The sequence below is a fragment of the Macaca mulatta genome, chromosome 11, assembly GCF_049350105.2.
Source record: "Macaca mulatta isolate MMU2019108-1 chromosome 11, T2T-MMU8v2.0, whole genome shotgun sequence".
In the NCBI taxonomy this organism is placed as follows: domain Eukaryota; kingdom Metazoa; phylum Chordata; class Mammalia; order Primates; family Cercopithecidae; genus Macaca; species Macaca mulatta.
The window spans coordinates 117829272-117845235 of NC_133416.1; the positions used below are offsets into that span (position 1 = coordinate 117829272).

Genomic DNA, 15964 nt, shown 5'->3' on the forward strand with positions numbered 1-15964 from the left:
GAGACCAGCTTGGCCAACATGGTGAAACCCCATCTCTACTAAAAATACAAAAAAATTAGCCGGACACGGTGGTGGGCGCCTGTAGTCCCAGCTACTCAGGAGGCTGAGGCAGGAGAATCACTTGAACCCGGGAGGTGGAGGTCGCAGTGAGCTGAGATTGCCTCACTGTACTCCAGCCTGGGTGACAGAGCAAATTCCATCTCAAACAAAACAAAACAAAAAACAAAAATCGAAAATCAAAAAACAAAAAACTGCTGGTGGGCTGGGTGTGGTGGCTCACTCCTGTAGTCCCAGCACTCTGGGAGGATCGCATGAACCCAGGAGTTTGAGGCTGCAGTGAGCTATGATGGCGCCACTGCACTCCAGCTTGGGCATCCGAGTGAGACCTTGTCATAAATAAATAAATAAATAAACAAAGGGAAGGAAAGGAATAAGAAAATAAAGAAAAACTGCTGGTGGATGAACAACAGCCTCATTCAGTTGACTTCTTTTTCCTTCACCAAGACTGATTGGAGCTCTCCCGTGTCGGCTTGTAGCCCAGAAGGTGAAGAACCTGCTGTGGGGCCAGGGCTTCCCAGATTATGTGGCCCCTTTTGGAAATTCGCAGGCCCAGGATGTGCTGGACTGGGTGCCCATCCACTTCATCACCCAGTCATTCAACAGGAAGGTAAAGGGGAGAAGGTGCAGGTTCCATGCTAGCAGTCTCTCTCTTCCAGGTGGTGTGATGAAGGCAGCCGGGGAAGCCAGCTGTTAAGGAGGCAGGATGGTTCTGAGTGGGAGCATGTGCTGAATCTTGGATACTGATTTTTGCCCCTTGTTAGCAATGTTGTCTCTGGCTGGCAGTTTTATGGCTTTGAGCCTCTGTTTTCATCTGTGAAATGGGAACGCTAGTCATAGTGGGTGAGTGGCCTCATGGGGCACTGAGAGGGTTAAGTGAGGTAACATTTATGTGGCCCTGGGCATGGTGCCTAGTGGTCCATAAATGGGAACCACTGTGATCCTCATCCTGTTGCTACCATCATTGTGATTGTTGGTGTCCCTTGAGCCCTCTCCAGGCATCTCATGACACGATAGACGAATGTTGAGTCCTGTATCAAAGACTGAGACTTCCTTCCATGCACGTGGCTATCCCACCCATTGTCCTCTGGTCTACCCAGGCAGCCTACACCTCAGAGTTTTCACTGCCACAGTTCCTCACAGAGTTGAATGGAAGTTGACAATCCTACAGATAGGTTCCTGGTCACATGTGATGCTTCTGCCCACCTTTTTCTTTTGTCTTAGCAGTCAGTGTGTGGGCCAGCCCTGGCCCGGAGGCGTGCTCTCCATCTTAGCCTGTAATTGCCCAGCTTGTTCTTGTCACGCTTTCTTCAGACCTCTCATTATCTGCTCCGAGTATTTCTAGCATGGGCATAGCAGGGATGAGGACTGCTCGCTTTTCTGATCCGCCCTCCCACCGAGGCCAGCAGAGACCCAGGATTACTCCATTCCACTGCGAAGTCTTGGCTCAACTCTCCCGCCAGAACCAGGCACATTGCTTCTGGCTTCTTGGCCATGGCTGAAGACATGCAGTTATTACTCCTCAGAAGGGAAGATACGGGTCGGGAGGAGAGGCAGCAGTGCGCACACAGCATTGTCAGGGTCTGTGCTGATCCTGAATGCTCAGAGGGCCTGCAGCAGTGGGTTTTGTACCAACTCTGCCGGCAACCCAGGTAGAGGCAGGCACGAGCACCTGCTAAACTCAGTTTCCACCAGCTGCATGCTGCATTGTCTCCTAAGAACTGGATATTCGAGAGGATTGTTCAGCCTGCACGGTTTTTAAAGGCAGTTCCAAGCTAAGGAATTCCATCAGTGCTTTTTTTGCAGCCACCAAATTTAGCAGGCCTGTGAGGTTTTCATGTCCTGAAGAGATGTATTTTAAAGCTTTTTTTTTTTTAATGAAAACATGTCATACATACACAAAAGTAGAATAGTACCATGGGGTCCCCATGTACCCAGCCTGCAGCTTCAACAGTTACCACATTTGCCAACTGGAGAGACTGCAAAGGCAGGAAAAAGTCCTGGAAGTCCCACGGCCCCTTTTTCCCTTGGGTCAGAGGCCTTAGAGTTGGCTCCCAAAGCAGCCAACCAAATGGGCAGCTCAGCTCCTTCATGGCACCAGCAGCGTTCCTGGTGCAGATGAAGAGTTGATGTCTTTGACAACATACTGACACTGCCTGGTTACCCAAATGTCACATCTTAAGTGCCAGTTGATGAAATTAGATAAATGAGAAGGCACTTAAATTTCCCCTCAGAGCATTTTAACATGATATGCAATCAGGTTTTATTTGTCTGCTAATAATTATTTCTTCCCCTCCATCCCTCCCACCAGTTTCTTTCCTGAAGTCTGTGAGGCAGGTGTAAACAGGTAGATGAAGTTAGAGCAGTTATGGCCCTAAAGGGTCCACAGTTGAATATCGGCACTACCGCAGTTTCAGGTGATGTCGACTTTTTTAGAAATAGAAGGGGATGGAAAAATTATGCTTCAGTTGTTAAAAATATTTTTGGGGCATTGAGTTACTTTAAAATACGTACTTTCTCTAAGCTGTTTTTATCTGAACTACTAGAGTCTATTCATTTTCTTGTTCAGAACATTTTGTAATATATGAAACCTTTTCTAATTAACACTCTGAACTGCAGATTAAGTCTGACTTGTGGTTGTGTAAGATTCCAATGGATTAACAGCATTCTGTTTTGCAGGATTCCTGCCAGCTCCCAGGGGCTTTGGTTATAGAAGTGAAGTGGACCAAATACGGATCCCTAATGAATCCACAGGCCAAAATAGTCAATGTAACTGCAAATCTAATTTCATCCTCCTTTCCTGAGGTAGGTCTAACCTAGTTTAAAGGCATATGTTAAGACAGAAGTCTAGACACAACTCAAGTGTGGTAGGTGACAGGTATTACTTTGTGTAAAAGATTATAATTTAAACCATGGGGGTTCATAAAATACTTCAGCATTCTTTTACTTAGAAGGAAACACTGATGATGGTACTATTTATATTAGCATTCTGGTTTCGATTGGATCTTTAAAATTCTCATGAAAATTATGACTGATATTCATGTGTTAATCAGACACCCTGGTAAAATTGTTTCCCTCATCCAAGTTAATGGCTGATTAGTGCTCCAGGATCTATCAGATTCATGAACTGACAGTGGTTGAGTGAGGAAGAGAATGAAAAGTGTCTCATTGTTGTCATTCTGGGAGCACACTGGAGGGTGGGCCTTGCTCTCTCTGTTTATTACAGGTCAGCTCAGGAAATGAAAGGACGATTCTTATTTCTACTGCGGTTACTTTTGTGGATGTGTCTGCACCTGCAGAGGCAGGCTTCAGAGCTCCGCCAGCCATCAATGCCAGGCTGCCCTTTAACTTCTTCTTCCCGTTTGTTTGACGTAAGTCATCACTTGAGGAAACTACGCCCCTCCTCTGAGGTCATCCCCTGTGGAAAGTGCATGTGGGGCTAGAAGTCCCTAGGGGACACTGCATTTTATACTTTTTGAGGGTCTTGCTTTGTCACTGAGGCTGGAGTGCAGTAGTGTGATCATGGCTCACTGCGGCCTTGACCTTCTGGGCTTGAGTGATCCTCCCACCTCAGCCTCCTAATAGCTGGGACTACAGGTACACACCACAACACCTGGCTAATTTTAATATATTTTGTAGAGATGGGGTCTTGCTGTGTTGACCAGGCTGGTCTCAAACTCCTGGGCTCAGGTGCGCCTCCTGCCTCAGCCTCTGAAAGTGCTGAGATTACAGGTGTGAGCCACCATGCCTGGCCTTATTATACTTCTAACCTTTGAGGTTGCCTCCAAACCAGCACACTGCCCTTCTCCATTCCCTTCCCACCTTTTTTCCTTTTGGAAATGTTATTCTGTCTGACTTTTGAATGGGGAATACACTTAACACATAGGTCATAGATAGAACCGAAAAAGTCTTTGGAGAGATGGTAAAGAAAATGAACAGGCCTTGAAGCAGCAGAGGCATGGGGGATTTGGCCAGTTCATTCATCCCCTGCTTTGAGTTATTTTAAAAATATTCAGTTCAGGTTTTTTCCTTTTTAGGTCTGGTTGCAGTGAGTACAAAAAATAGCAATATATTAGATAAAATCGTGCGAGAAGAGTACACAGCCTTGCAAGGGATCTTCCCCTAAGTACCATGTTAATTATAGTGGAGTCTTGGGTCTTATTGCCATTTCTGCACCAGGCACTATAGCTAGCTTGCTCTCTGACTGGCAGGCTGGTATGGGTGCCACAGAGGAAAGAATACAGTAGGAGGATCCAGGGGAAAGAGAGAGTTTATTTTATACAGTAATTGTACAGTAATTGAGGAAAAATATCAGGTGGCAGAACGCAATGGAGCCACCTAGAAAGCTGGCTGATGCAGCTGGGGCACACAGAGGAGGGGCCTGGGTACCCCTTTTGGGGAAACTGAGACAAGGGAAGCTATTTAGAACAGCTTGAAAATAAGAGACTTTTCTAGAATGGGGTGGCAGCTAAAGTAGCTTCTTTTTCTTTCTTTCAGAATGCTCATATGAAAGGATACATCAATTCCTTAATATACATGTGAAATTTGAAAACTGTACATTCGATGCGACTAAATTTTATATACAACTAGAAATTGTCCAGCTTTGTTGCTCATTTTCAAGCAAGGCTAAAGTGTTCAACATGAGAAAATGTGATACCTTTGACACAGTGTGGGGTGGGAATGGATGGGCAGCTCTTGGTGGTACTGGACCTTCCACAAGGCTGTGTCCACCCAGAATCCATGCTGGCAGGAGGGAGGCAGAGGCATCAAACCAAACCTCTCACCAGGTGGCCCAGGAGGGGCAGCTGTTCCTCACATGACAGCACAGGCCCATGAGGCAGTGTCTTCTCTGCGGGGAGCTGGTCTGGGTCTAGTTCACTTCACCAAGAAGTCCATGCTGTCGCAATAGCTTGTTAAGTCTTTCAATTTCTTGTTCCTATTGCAAAAGCAGACAAACACTGGAATTTACTTTGAGCCTCGCCAGGGATGTGACAATCATTCAGTAAGCCCCAGGCACAGAGCCACAGAGATGAATGAAAGCTACACTCTGTGGCATTCAGTCTGCTGAGGAGACTGCTACAATTATAGGCTCCACTGAGCAGCAGTGACAGCAGTGAGAAGACAAAGGTGGGGGACCTGGCAGAGCCCCAGGGTGTGGGAGTGGGCACAGCTTCAGGGAGGATATGATGCCTGGGCTGGATCTGAAAGGACAAGGCAGGCTCAGCCCAGGGAAGGGCGCTCTAGGTGCATGAGCAGCGCTGTGCTGCAGGCGGCTGCTGCAGCAGAGGCCAGCTTCTCAGACGTCTTTTTGTTGTTGTTGTTGAGACAGAGTTTTGCTCTTGTTCAGGCTGGAGTGCAATGGCGCAATCTTGGCTCACTGCAACCTCTGCCTCCCAGGTTCAAGCGATTCTGCTGCCTCAGCCTCCTGAGTAGCTAGGATTACAGGCATGCGCCACCACGCCCGGCTAATTTTGTATTTTTAGTAGAGACAGGGTTTCTCCATGTTGGTCAGGCTGGTCTCGAACTCCGGACCTCAGGTGATCCACCTGCCTCAGCCTCCCAAAGTGCTGGGATTCCAAGCATGAGCCACCATGCCTGGTCCCCAGATGTGTCTTACCTTCTCAGAGCAGCTGAACTCAAGGTGTTGAATCTTGGCGGCCAATTGTACATTCATCTGTTTTAACCTTAAGAGTTGCCGTTCTGAACGTGTCTTAACTGAGATGATAATCCCTGAAATAAAATTGGGGGTCTCAGTGATACTGGTTTCTAACTTAACCACTGAGGAAAAAAATCTGTATTCTTACACCCGTATAGTGTTGGGAGGAGTGGTGACAGACACACGAGACAGTCATCACTTTAGGGCATCAGAGCTGGGAAGTCAGGGTTTCATGCCTGAGCTACTTAGTCCCCAGTTATGCAATATCTCTCTATAGCTGTTATGGCTGAGAAATCCTTAAAAATAATTGCTGACAAGATGAACATTAGGCTTCTTAACCTAGAACCTGTTCACAATCATATGGGTGCATAGCAGCAGTGTGCACAGATACCACGAAAGCACAGGCTGGGAAATGCCCCCTTTCTCCATAACAGGCATCTTCCGTAGGAACTCAAAGGCTTTTTTTCTTTCCTTTGACAGAGGCCAGTTTTTTTTGTTGTTGTTGTTGTTGTTTTGAGATGGGGTCTCGCTCTGTCACCCAGGCTGGAGTGTGGTGGCACAATCTTGGCTTACTGCAGTCTCCAAATCCTGGGCTCAAGCGATCCTCCCACCTCCGCCCCCCCCAGTGGCTGGGACTACATGTGTGCACCACCACACCCAACTGATGTTTCTATTTTTTTTTTTTTTGTAGAGACAGGGTTTCACCTTTGTTGCCCAGGCTGGTCTTGAACTCCTGGGCTCAAGTTATCCTCCTGCCTCAGCCTCCCAAATTGCTGGGATTACAGGCATGACCACTGTACCCAACCGTTTCATTTTATTTGCTTGACATAAACCTGCTCATAACCAGCTCCTAAAAGGGCTGAAGAGGAAGAAGGGAGGAGAGGGAGGTGAGGGGTCAGTGGGGAGGCCTCCGTAATGGGAGCCACTGTGAGCTCAGGCGCCCAGAGTGACTGTGCTGCCAGGCCTCGGATGTATGCCTGAGCCCCCACTCTCCATCCACAGCCTGGGAGTGCACGAGACGTACCGTTGATGATCCGGGCCACCCGCCACAGCCGAAGCAGAATCAGCAGGCCCAGAGCCTCAAACTCGTGCTCCTGGAACAGGAGGACAACGTCGAGGACGAATGAGACCACCACCACGACGGCATCCAGGATCTCAAACTTGTGGTGAAAGAACTCCAGGCGGAAGACAAATAATTTAAAGGTAATCTCCATCATAAAAAGGGCCAAGATGGTGATGCTCATGTAGTGGAATATCTGAAGGGGACAAGGAACCACAGTCAGGGGAGATCGGGCCTCTGGGAGGTCAAGCTGCCTTCGCATGCACCTGCCTGGTCACCAGCAAGATAATTCATCTGTTGGACAAATCCAGATGCCCGGTGCTGGATACACGGCTGTGAACACCACAGATGAGGCACCTGCTGTCTAAAGGGCAATTAGGCAATGTCGGAATTAAAGCGTCCTCCAGACCCTTTGGACCAGCAATTCCGTGGCTAAGAACTTATCCTACAGCTGAACTCCCGTGTGCACAGGGACTAAGGATATTTACTGCAGCACTGTTTGCAGAGCAAATATTTTCTGCATTGTTTGTAAGACAACGGAAATGTCCGTTAGACAGAAATGTCCATTAGAAGGTACTCTTAAAATGAATGGTGGCACCTCCATATGGGGCCCTAAGGACACAATTGTTAAAAAGATTAAGCTGGGTGTGGTGGCTCGAGCCTATAGTCCCAGTTACTCAGGAGGCTAGGTGGGGCCTCCTGCCCAGAGCCCAGTTTGAGGCCAGCCTGGGCAACATAGCAAGACCCCATCTCTAAAATAACTGAGTGAATGAATGAATGAATGAATGAATGAATGAATGGAGGCAGATCCATATGTTCCAATTAGGAGTGATCACCAAGGTAAGTGAAAAGGGTTCCGAGATCTTGATCTAGTCCTGGCTGGGCACAGTGGCTCATGCCTGTAATCCCAGCACTTTGGGAGGCTGAGGCAGGTAGATCACTTGAGGTCAGGAGTTTGAGACCATCTTGGCTAACAGGGTGAAAACCTGTCTCTACTAAAAAAAATACAAAAAGTGAGCCAGGTGTGTTGGTGCACGCCTGTAGTCCCAGCTACTTGGGAGGCTGAGGCAGGAGAATTGCTTGAACCCAGAGGACAGGTTGCAGTGAGCCGAGATTGCACCACTGCACTCCAGCCTGGGTGACAAGTCAGACTCCGTCTCAAAAAATAAAAATAGGCCGGGCGCGGTGGCTCAAGCCTGTAATCCCAGCACTTTGGGAGGCCGAGACAGGTGGATCACAAGGTCAGGAGATCGAGACCATCCTGGGTGAAACCCTGTCTCTACTAAAAAAATACAAAAAACTAGGCGGGCATGGTGGCGGGCACCTGTAGTCCCAGCTACTTGGGAGGCTGAGGCAGGAGAATGGCATAAACCTGGGAGGTGGAGCTTGCAGTGAGCTGAGATCAGGCCACTGCACTTCAGCCTGGGCGACAGAGTGAGACTCCATCTCAAAAACATAAAAATAAAAATATAAAATAACCAGTCCTCACACCAAGATAACCATTTCCAGATCTGGGGCAGGGAAGGTACAATGTGGGCAAGGATGTCTTGTGCCAGAAAGCAAGGAAGTCTTCAAAGACATCACAGAGTCATGTCAACAGGACCCAGCAGTCAGCTTGAAGAGGTTCACAGTGACAACATTTGGGGCAATCTGAACATTGAAAAGAATGACTAAGATTGATTGTAACACAGTGAATAAAAAAAAAATTCACAGTGCAGCACATACACCCATGCAAACGCACACACATGGGAAAACAGGGAAGTGCCTTTTTATAGAAGAGTACCGACTACTAAATGTAGAAGGAAAGACAGAATTAGAAAATCACCATTCTGCATCCCCTAGTGTAGTCACTGACTCAGGCAAGGATCACCAACAGATGCCAACTGGGGAAGAGGATATTTGCATGCTACCAAAGGAGTACCGTCCGGACAGATCATTTACCACTGCAACAGGAAAAATGCCCCTGGCCAGTGGAGCCATCCAGCATTTACTACCTAAATCAAGTGACCCAACTGAGTGGGACCCCTGGCGTGTGCCTCCTGAAAATGCCACCTCCAGAACATCGCCCGCCAATGAGGACTCCCTGCTGATCAAGCCCTGGACCTAACCGTGGTGTGCAGGAAATAAGGCAGGAGACCTCAAACTCATCAGACAAATCCAGAACATGGGACATTCTATTGGCTGGGCTCTTCCAAGAGTCATGGTCATGAAGGAAAAAGAAAAGCAGGAGGATTTATCTAGATTAAGAAAGCCCAGGGAGGCTGCGTGTGGTGGCTCACACCTGTAATCCCAGCATTTTGGGAGGCCAAGACAGGATTGCTTGAGCCTGGGAGTTCAAGACCAGCCTGGGCAACACAGGGAAACTCTTTCTCTATAAAAAAGTTTAAAAATTAGCTAGGTGTGGTGGTGCATGGCTGTGGTTCTAGTTACTCAGGAGGCTGAGGCGGGAGGAAGGCTTGAGCCCATGAGGTCAAGGCTGCAGTGAGCTGTTAGTGCTACTGCACTCCAGGCTGGGTGACAGAGCAAGACTCTGTCTCAAGGAAAAAAAAAATTCCAAGGAGACACAACCAAATAGAATATTGGAATTCCCTATCCTAGTTTGAAAAAAAGTGCCATTAAAGACATTCTTGGGCTGGGCATGGTGGCTCGTGCCTGTAATCCCAGCACTTTGGGAGGCTGAGGTGGGCAGATCACTTGAGGTCAGGAGTTTGATACCAGCCTGGCCAACATGGTGAAGTCTCGTCTCTACTAAAAATACAAAAATTAGCTGGGTGTGGTGGCGAGCACCTGTAATCCCAGTTACTCTGGATCCTGAGGCAGGAGAATCGCTTGAACTCAGGAGGCGGACGTTGCAGTGTGATGAGATCGTGCCACTGCACTCCAGCCTGGGCGATAGAGACTCTGTCCCCCAAAAATAAAAAGAGACATTTGGGATGAGTGAGTGAATAAAAGTGGTTGTTAGGTGGGACTATTGATCTTATTTTAGGTCTGATGATGCTCTCATGGCTCCACGGGAGAAAAACCTTATTAGGCATGTTGAAGTATTTAGGAGTGAAGGTTTGTGACGTCAAATGGTCAGATGGAAATGTGTGTGCATCTGTGGGGATATATAGTGACAAAGCAAACAGCAAAATGTGTCTTTGCCATTTTTCATAATAAAAAGTTGAGAGAAAAAAGACAATATGGCAGGTATGTTAATGGATTCTATTAAAAATAGAGGAAGAGAGCCAAGTGCAGTGTCGCACGCCTGTAATCCCAGCACTTTGGGAGGCAGAGGTGGGTGGATCGCTTGAGCCCAGGGGTTCAAGACCTCAGTCTCTGAGAAACATGAAAGCAATTATTTAGGAGAAATTAGATGGACAGGGAAGATTCTCCTTTCATGCCGGCATAGGAGATGTCACTGGGCTGCCTCTGGGAAAGGTACCAGGAAGAAGGAGGTTTAACATTTCCTTCTGCCTTTTTCACTACTTGCAAAGACATATATTTGCATATCAATTCCATTTTGTTTTTCCAAAAAAGGGCATGGCGGGGGTTGGGGACGGGAAATGCTTTTTTTTTTGTGGAGACGGAGTTTTGCTCTTGTTGCCCGGGCTGAAGTGCAGAGGCGCTATCTCGGCTCACTGCAACCTCCGCCTGTGGGGTTCAAATGATTCTCCTGCCTTGGCCTCCTGAGTAGCTGGGATTACAGGCCTGCGCCACCACGTCCAGCTAATTTTTTGTATTTTCAGTAGAGACGGGGTTTTATTATGTTGGCCAGGCTGGTCTTGAACTCCTGACCTCAGGTGATCCACCCACGACCTCAGGTGATCCACCCACCTTGTCCTCCCAAAGTGCAGAGATTACAGGTGTGAGCCACTGCACCCAGCCAGGGATGATTTTAACTCTCCTGATCTCCTCCCTTGGCACCGAGACAGGGTGTGTCCACCACCCTTTGCCTGAACGTCTGGGATGGGCTCAGTAACTGAATCAGTGAATAAACAGCACATCCCCTGACGGCCCAGCATGGGGACCATGCAGACCATCAACAGAAGACAGGAGAAATGCCCCTCCTGAGCCAGAGATGGCAGAGTGGATCCACCCCACATGCTCACTAGCCTAGCATCACCCAGGATTCCAGCCATCATGTGAAACAAGGTTTCCTGCTTGTAGTAAATGCTAATCCATAATCTGGAAAGGAAGATGAAAACACCTATTAAACTACCACAGACCTTGCTACTCCAAGTGGGGTGTCAGCTGCTCCACTCTGCACCCCTACTGTGCGGATAACACAAGCAAAACATATCAGTAAGACCCCAGAAGAGCTGTCAACCCCTACCATGGCGGCATAGTTTTTCTTGTCGGGCTGGATGATCCTCAGGTCCAGGATGAGCTCAGCAAGCACCAGGAGGGTGTCCAGAACCACCAAGCAGATGATGATGACCTGCGGGCCGAGGGAAGGCACCAGAGACCATGAGACCCATATGGAGGCCCTCCCTCTTCCCATGATTAAGAGCTGGCTTGGAAGCACGTGGGTGAAACCACTGGGCAAAGCCATTAAGGGTGGGAGGCTATTGCTATAGTTCGCCAGAGGCCCCACCGGGATGGTGGCTGCGCAGGGCCAGCTCCTCTCTGATAGAAGCCACCAGCCTCCTTCCCACCACCCTCCTGGCCTGCTCTGCCTCTAGGTGGTACCCACCTTCCCTGCCCTCCCAGAACATGTCTGGCTCATTTTCTGACCCTTGGTCACTGTTTCTCAAATACCACCTCTCAAACCAAACTGCCCATACCTAGATGGCAACAAATAATCAGTTTGTGTGTGTGTGTGTGTGTGTGTGTGTATATATATATATATATTTTTTTTTTTTCTTTTTTTTGAGACAGTCTCGTTTTGTCGCCCAGGCTGGAGTACCATGGCATCATCTCGGCTCACTGCAACCCCCACCTCCTGAGTTCAAGCAATTCTCCTGCCTCAGCCTCCCGAGTATCTGGGATAACAGGCACACACCACCATGCCTGGCTAATTTTTGTATTTTTAGTAGAGATGGTGTTTCACCATGTTGGCCAGGCTGGTCTCAAGCTCCTAACCCCAAGTGATCCACCCACCTTGGCCTCCCAAAGTGCTGGGATTACAGGCGTGAGCCACCGCGCCCAGGCAAGTTTGTATTTTTCTATTCCTGGGGCCTGCTGTTGCTGGGGTGCTCACAGAACAGATGCTCAATAAATAACTCAACACAGCCCTGCCTCAGCAGTCTGAGTCCTGGAAGGGACCTTGGGGACTGCCGCCTGCAGGCTCCTCAGCTATAGGGATGGCTGCTGTGCTTACAAACCAGCTTCTGCCTGGAGATGTGAGGTGCCTGCCCCAGCTCACGTGTGCCCACAGTGGGTGAAGAGGGTGACGGGGAGAGGAGTCCCGGTGTCCTGGAGAATTGAGGAGAGCTGCTATGGGAAACAACCTCGTGGGCTTTGTGATGGGCTGACAGAGGACAGGTGGGCAACAGTGTGGAGTGGGTGGGTGGTCTCACTGATGGCAGCTGTGGGAAGCAGCTGGTAGTGATGGCAGTCATGGTGACAGCTGGTGATGTTGGCGAGGGCACTGATGGCAGGGTGAAGGTGACAGCGTTGGGGATACCATAATGGCAGTGGAAATGTAGCAGTGGGAGGAGCCCCACAGGACTTTGAGTGACCCTTCTGTTCCCTAGGAAATTCTGGACCATCGCCATCCCCTGCCATTCGCACTCTCAGATCAGTTGATTCTGGCCTCTGAAAATTAATCTGCCACTATCTTGGCAATTTCTGCAGTTTCAGTTTAAAATTAAACAAGTTCAGGCCTCTGCAAGAACAGACTATTAATTCTTTGATCCTTTCAACCTGTAGGTAATTATTTCAGTAATTAAAGTATTCTATGATATGGTTTGTTGTGAAAATTGCATGGCAAATTGCCTTATAATGAAGTTTTCACACATTCCAAATTCAGCAAGCTTAATAAAGGTGCAAGCCTCTAGTGGGGTTTTTGTTGTTGTTTTTCCTTGGTTTTATTTTGGAACTAAAGGGATCTGAGAGCTCATATGAGGTAAAACCAAGCCACAGAGCTACAAGGAACAGACCTAATATTCAGCCATGAAAAGGATGAGGTTCTGACCCACACTACTATGAAATCGTCATACTAAGTGAAAGAAGGCAGACAGAAAAGATCACACATTATATGATCCCATCTATACGAAATGTCCAGAAATGGCAAATCCAGAGACAGAATGCAGGTTCACAGTTGCCTGGGGCTGGGGGAGGGGGAATGGGGAGTGACTGCTAATGGGTACCAGGTTTCCATTTGAAAATGCTCTGGGGTCAGGCACGGTGGCTCATGCCTGTAATCCCAGCACTTTGGGAGGCCGAGGCGGGCAGATCACCTGAGGTCAGGAGTTCGAGACCAGCCTGGCTAACATAGTGAAACCTTGTTTCTACTAAAAGTACAGAAAATTAGCTGGGCATGGTGGCATGTGCCTATAATCCCAGCCACTTGGGAGGCTGAGGTAGGAGAATGCTTGAACCCGGGAGGCGGAGGTTGCAGTGAGCCGAGATCACATCATTGCAGTCCAGCTTGGGCAACAAGAGCAAAACTCCGTCTCAAAAAGAAAAAAGAAAAAAAAGAAAATGCTCTGGAAGTAGATAGTGGTGACTTGTACAACACTGTGAATGTATTAAATAAATGCCACAGAATCACTTACTTAAAAATGATTGTTACGTGAATCTCACCTCAATTTAAAAAACAATGCAAAAGAAAAATGAGAGACAGACCAACCCAAGGTCACAAAACTACGATGCCTGGATAATAACCCTGGCCTCTATGAAAATTCATCCCCGGGGCCCTGAATCTGCCAGTTCACAGGGAGTGTTGCTTCTGAGGGGAACCAGGTCACAAGGAAAATTGCTGAGAATTCAGAGAAGCTGCTTCATTCCAAATCCTCACCCTGGCAAAGACTGCAGAGTCCGCGCTGTGGGGCGGCCAGTCCTGGGCTCAGCTCCCAGCTCCCCCATCTGCCTGGACCTTGGGCACATCTCTCATCGCTGGAACCTTCACTGTCCTCACGGGGAAAATGGAGTGGGCCACATTTTCTACCCCAGAGCAACAATGGGAGCATGATGTGAGTGAAGTATGAAGAGCGCTTAGCACAGGGCTGGCCTGCGGTACATGGGAATAAAAAAGCTCCCTGACTCCTGGGACCACCTTCCCTTGGCTCAACTCTGTCCTGTCATTCATGGCTTCCTTGGGCCCTGAATCACCCCCTGTATTCTCTCCCTTGGTGGTGCCATCCCATGTAAGAAGGGACCGCAGTTAACAATATATCAAGCACCTTGGCCATCTCAAACCACTCAAGAAAGGGATCCCAGGAGCTTCCTGGATGCCGATCCTACCTGCAGAAACCACAACCTCTGAGCCTCCCCACCTACTCCAGTGTGGCCTCACTGCTGCCACTGAGTCCCTCTACAAATCTGATCCCCCACCCACACACTTAGAGCTTTCAAAGTTACCCCACAACCCGTGGATGACCTTCCCTGGCCTCTTCTCTTGCCAATTGCCTGCTGGCAGCACCCACACCCAATCCACGTGCACCCTTCTCAATTCCTCCAATGCTGCAAGTCCTTGGCAAAGGAAGCCCTTCTACCTGGAAGCCTCCCACGCCATCCATCCACGGGGTTCACTCCTGCTCAGCATGCAGGTGTCACCTCCTCCAACTCCAGTCCCTGATCAGTCCCCCACCCCCAGGACCTCTCAAAGCCTCCCTCCTCCCTGAGGAGGGCTTCTCTCCATCTGTAACCAATGTGTGTCTCAGTGACGGCTCCCATCATTCCTGCCTCTCTGCAGCCTGCCAGATCCTCAATGAGGGCGAAGATGTGTCTGCCACATTTGTCACTGTACACAGCAGGTGCTCAATAAGTGACTGTTGGGTAGGTGAATAAACACCTCCACTCACTTTATGACAGGCATTTGTCTTTTTCCCCAGCAGGAGTGTCTCTGGGGGTCCCAGCTCAGGGGCCAGTCCCCAGCCCTAAGCCCAGGGAGGAGGGGAACATCCTGAGGGGGCGGCCCAGGGCTCCCCTTGCAGCTGCAAGGAAGCTGGTTCCTTCCTTCTGCTCCTGAAATTGAGGGTTTGGGATTTCAACCCCCAACAACTTAATAGCATGTTTCCTTTCCCATCACAGCCACAGAGGAGCTGGGCCGCCAGGCGCTCTGGCATGTCAGCTCTCTTGCTTCGCTGCTTTCAGCCACACAAGAGTGGGGGAAAAAAAAGACCAAAATAATTTTTTTAAATCTTTTACCCTGGAATAAAGTCAGTGATAGAAGATGCAAGGGCTGCATTTCTCTGCTTCCAGAAGAGGGACAGGCTCTAAGGAGGGACAGGTCTATTTTGTTTGGGGACACCTGCAGTAGCATCCTCCAAATGCCCACCTTTGAGAACTGTGTGCTTCCCTGTGGTCCCCAGGCCTGTGCCCTCCCAGGACTTGAATGGACTTCTAGGAACCCAGACATAGGCTCTGCCATGTTGGGGTTGGGGATGGGGTCTAGAGAGAGCTGACCAGACTCCACTTGCATTTGTCCTTCAAAATCAGAAATGTCTTTCTAGACCATGTATGGTGGCTCACACCTGTAATCACAGCACTTTGGGAGGCCAAGATGGGAGGATCACTTGAGACCAGGAATTCGAGACCAGCCTGGGCAACATAGCAAGATCCTATCTCTTAAAAAAATAATAAAAGCCCTTCTAAATGGCAGGACATGGCCAGGCAGAGTGGCTCATGCCTGTAATCCCAGCACTTTGGGAGGCTGAGATGGGTGGATCACTTGAGGTCAGGAGTTTGAGACCAGCCTGCCCAATATGGTGAAACCTATTCTCTACCAAAAATACAAAAATTAGCCAGGTGTGGTGGCGGGTGCCTGTAATCCCAGCTACTTGGGAGGCTGAGGCAGGAGGATAGCTTGAACCCAGGAAGCAGAGGTTGCAGTGAGCTGAGATCATGCCACTGCACTCCAGCCTGGGTGACAGAGCAAGACTCTGTCTCAAACCAATCAATCAATCAGTCAATGGCAGGACAGTTGGCCGGGCACGGTGGCTAAGACCTGTAATCCTGGCACTTTGGGAGGCTGAGGTGGGTGAATCACCTGAGGTCAGGGGTTCAAGACCAGCCTGACCAACATAGTGAAACCCTGTCTCTAC

General features: G+C 48.9%; 2 protein-coding genes across 27 annotated transcripts in view; one reads left to right on the top strand and one right to left on the bottom strand.

The window, feature by feature from the left end:
- TCTN1 (tectonic family member 1) overlaps positions 1 to 12753 on the top strand; it is a 43622-nt gene extending 30869 nt beyond the window's left edge. For 4 of the 18 annotated variants that reach the window (XM_077955052.1, XM_077955051.1, XM_077955048.1 and 1 more), the window contains 4 exons: positions 505 to 667; positions 2737 to 2862; positions 3284 to 3428; positions 4555 to 4650. In XM_077955052.1, the coding sequence (XP_077811178.1) occupies positions 505 to 667; positions 2737 to 2862; positions 3284 to 3427 (433 nt within the window). In that variant the 3' untranslated portion in view covers position 3428; positions 4555 to 4650. Of the gene's footprint in view, positions 1 to 504; positions 682 to 2736; positions 2863 to 3283; positions 3429 to 4554; positions 4651 to 5008; positions 5138 to 6715; positions 8249 to 11629 lie in introns of those variants that run through there. The other 14 variants (XM_077955047.1, XM_077955053.1, XM_077955058.1 and 11 more) reach the window with 8 other exon arrangements.
- Positions 4310 to 15964, bottom strand: part of HVCN1 (hydrogen voltage gated channel 1) — a 41303-nt gene continuing 29648 nt past the window's right edge. For all 9 annotated transcript variants that reach the window (XM_077955082.1, XM_077955079.1, XM_028829867.2 and 6 more), the window contains 4 exons: positions 11089 to 11193; positions 6738 to 6969; positions 5675 to 5787; positions 4310 to 4993 (listed from right to left, as the gene is read on the bottom strand). In XM_077955082.1, the coding sequence (XP_077811208.1) occupies positions 4928 to 4993; positions 5675 to 5787; positions 6738 to 6969; positions 11089 to 11193 (516 nt within the window). In that variant the 3' untranslated portion in view covers positions 4310 to 4927. The remainder of the gene's footprint in view (positions 4994 to 5674; positions 5788 to 6737; positions 6970 to 11088; positions 11194 to 15964) is intronic.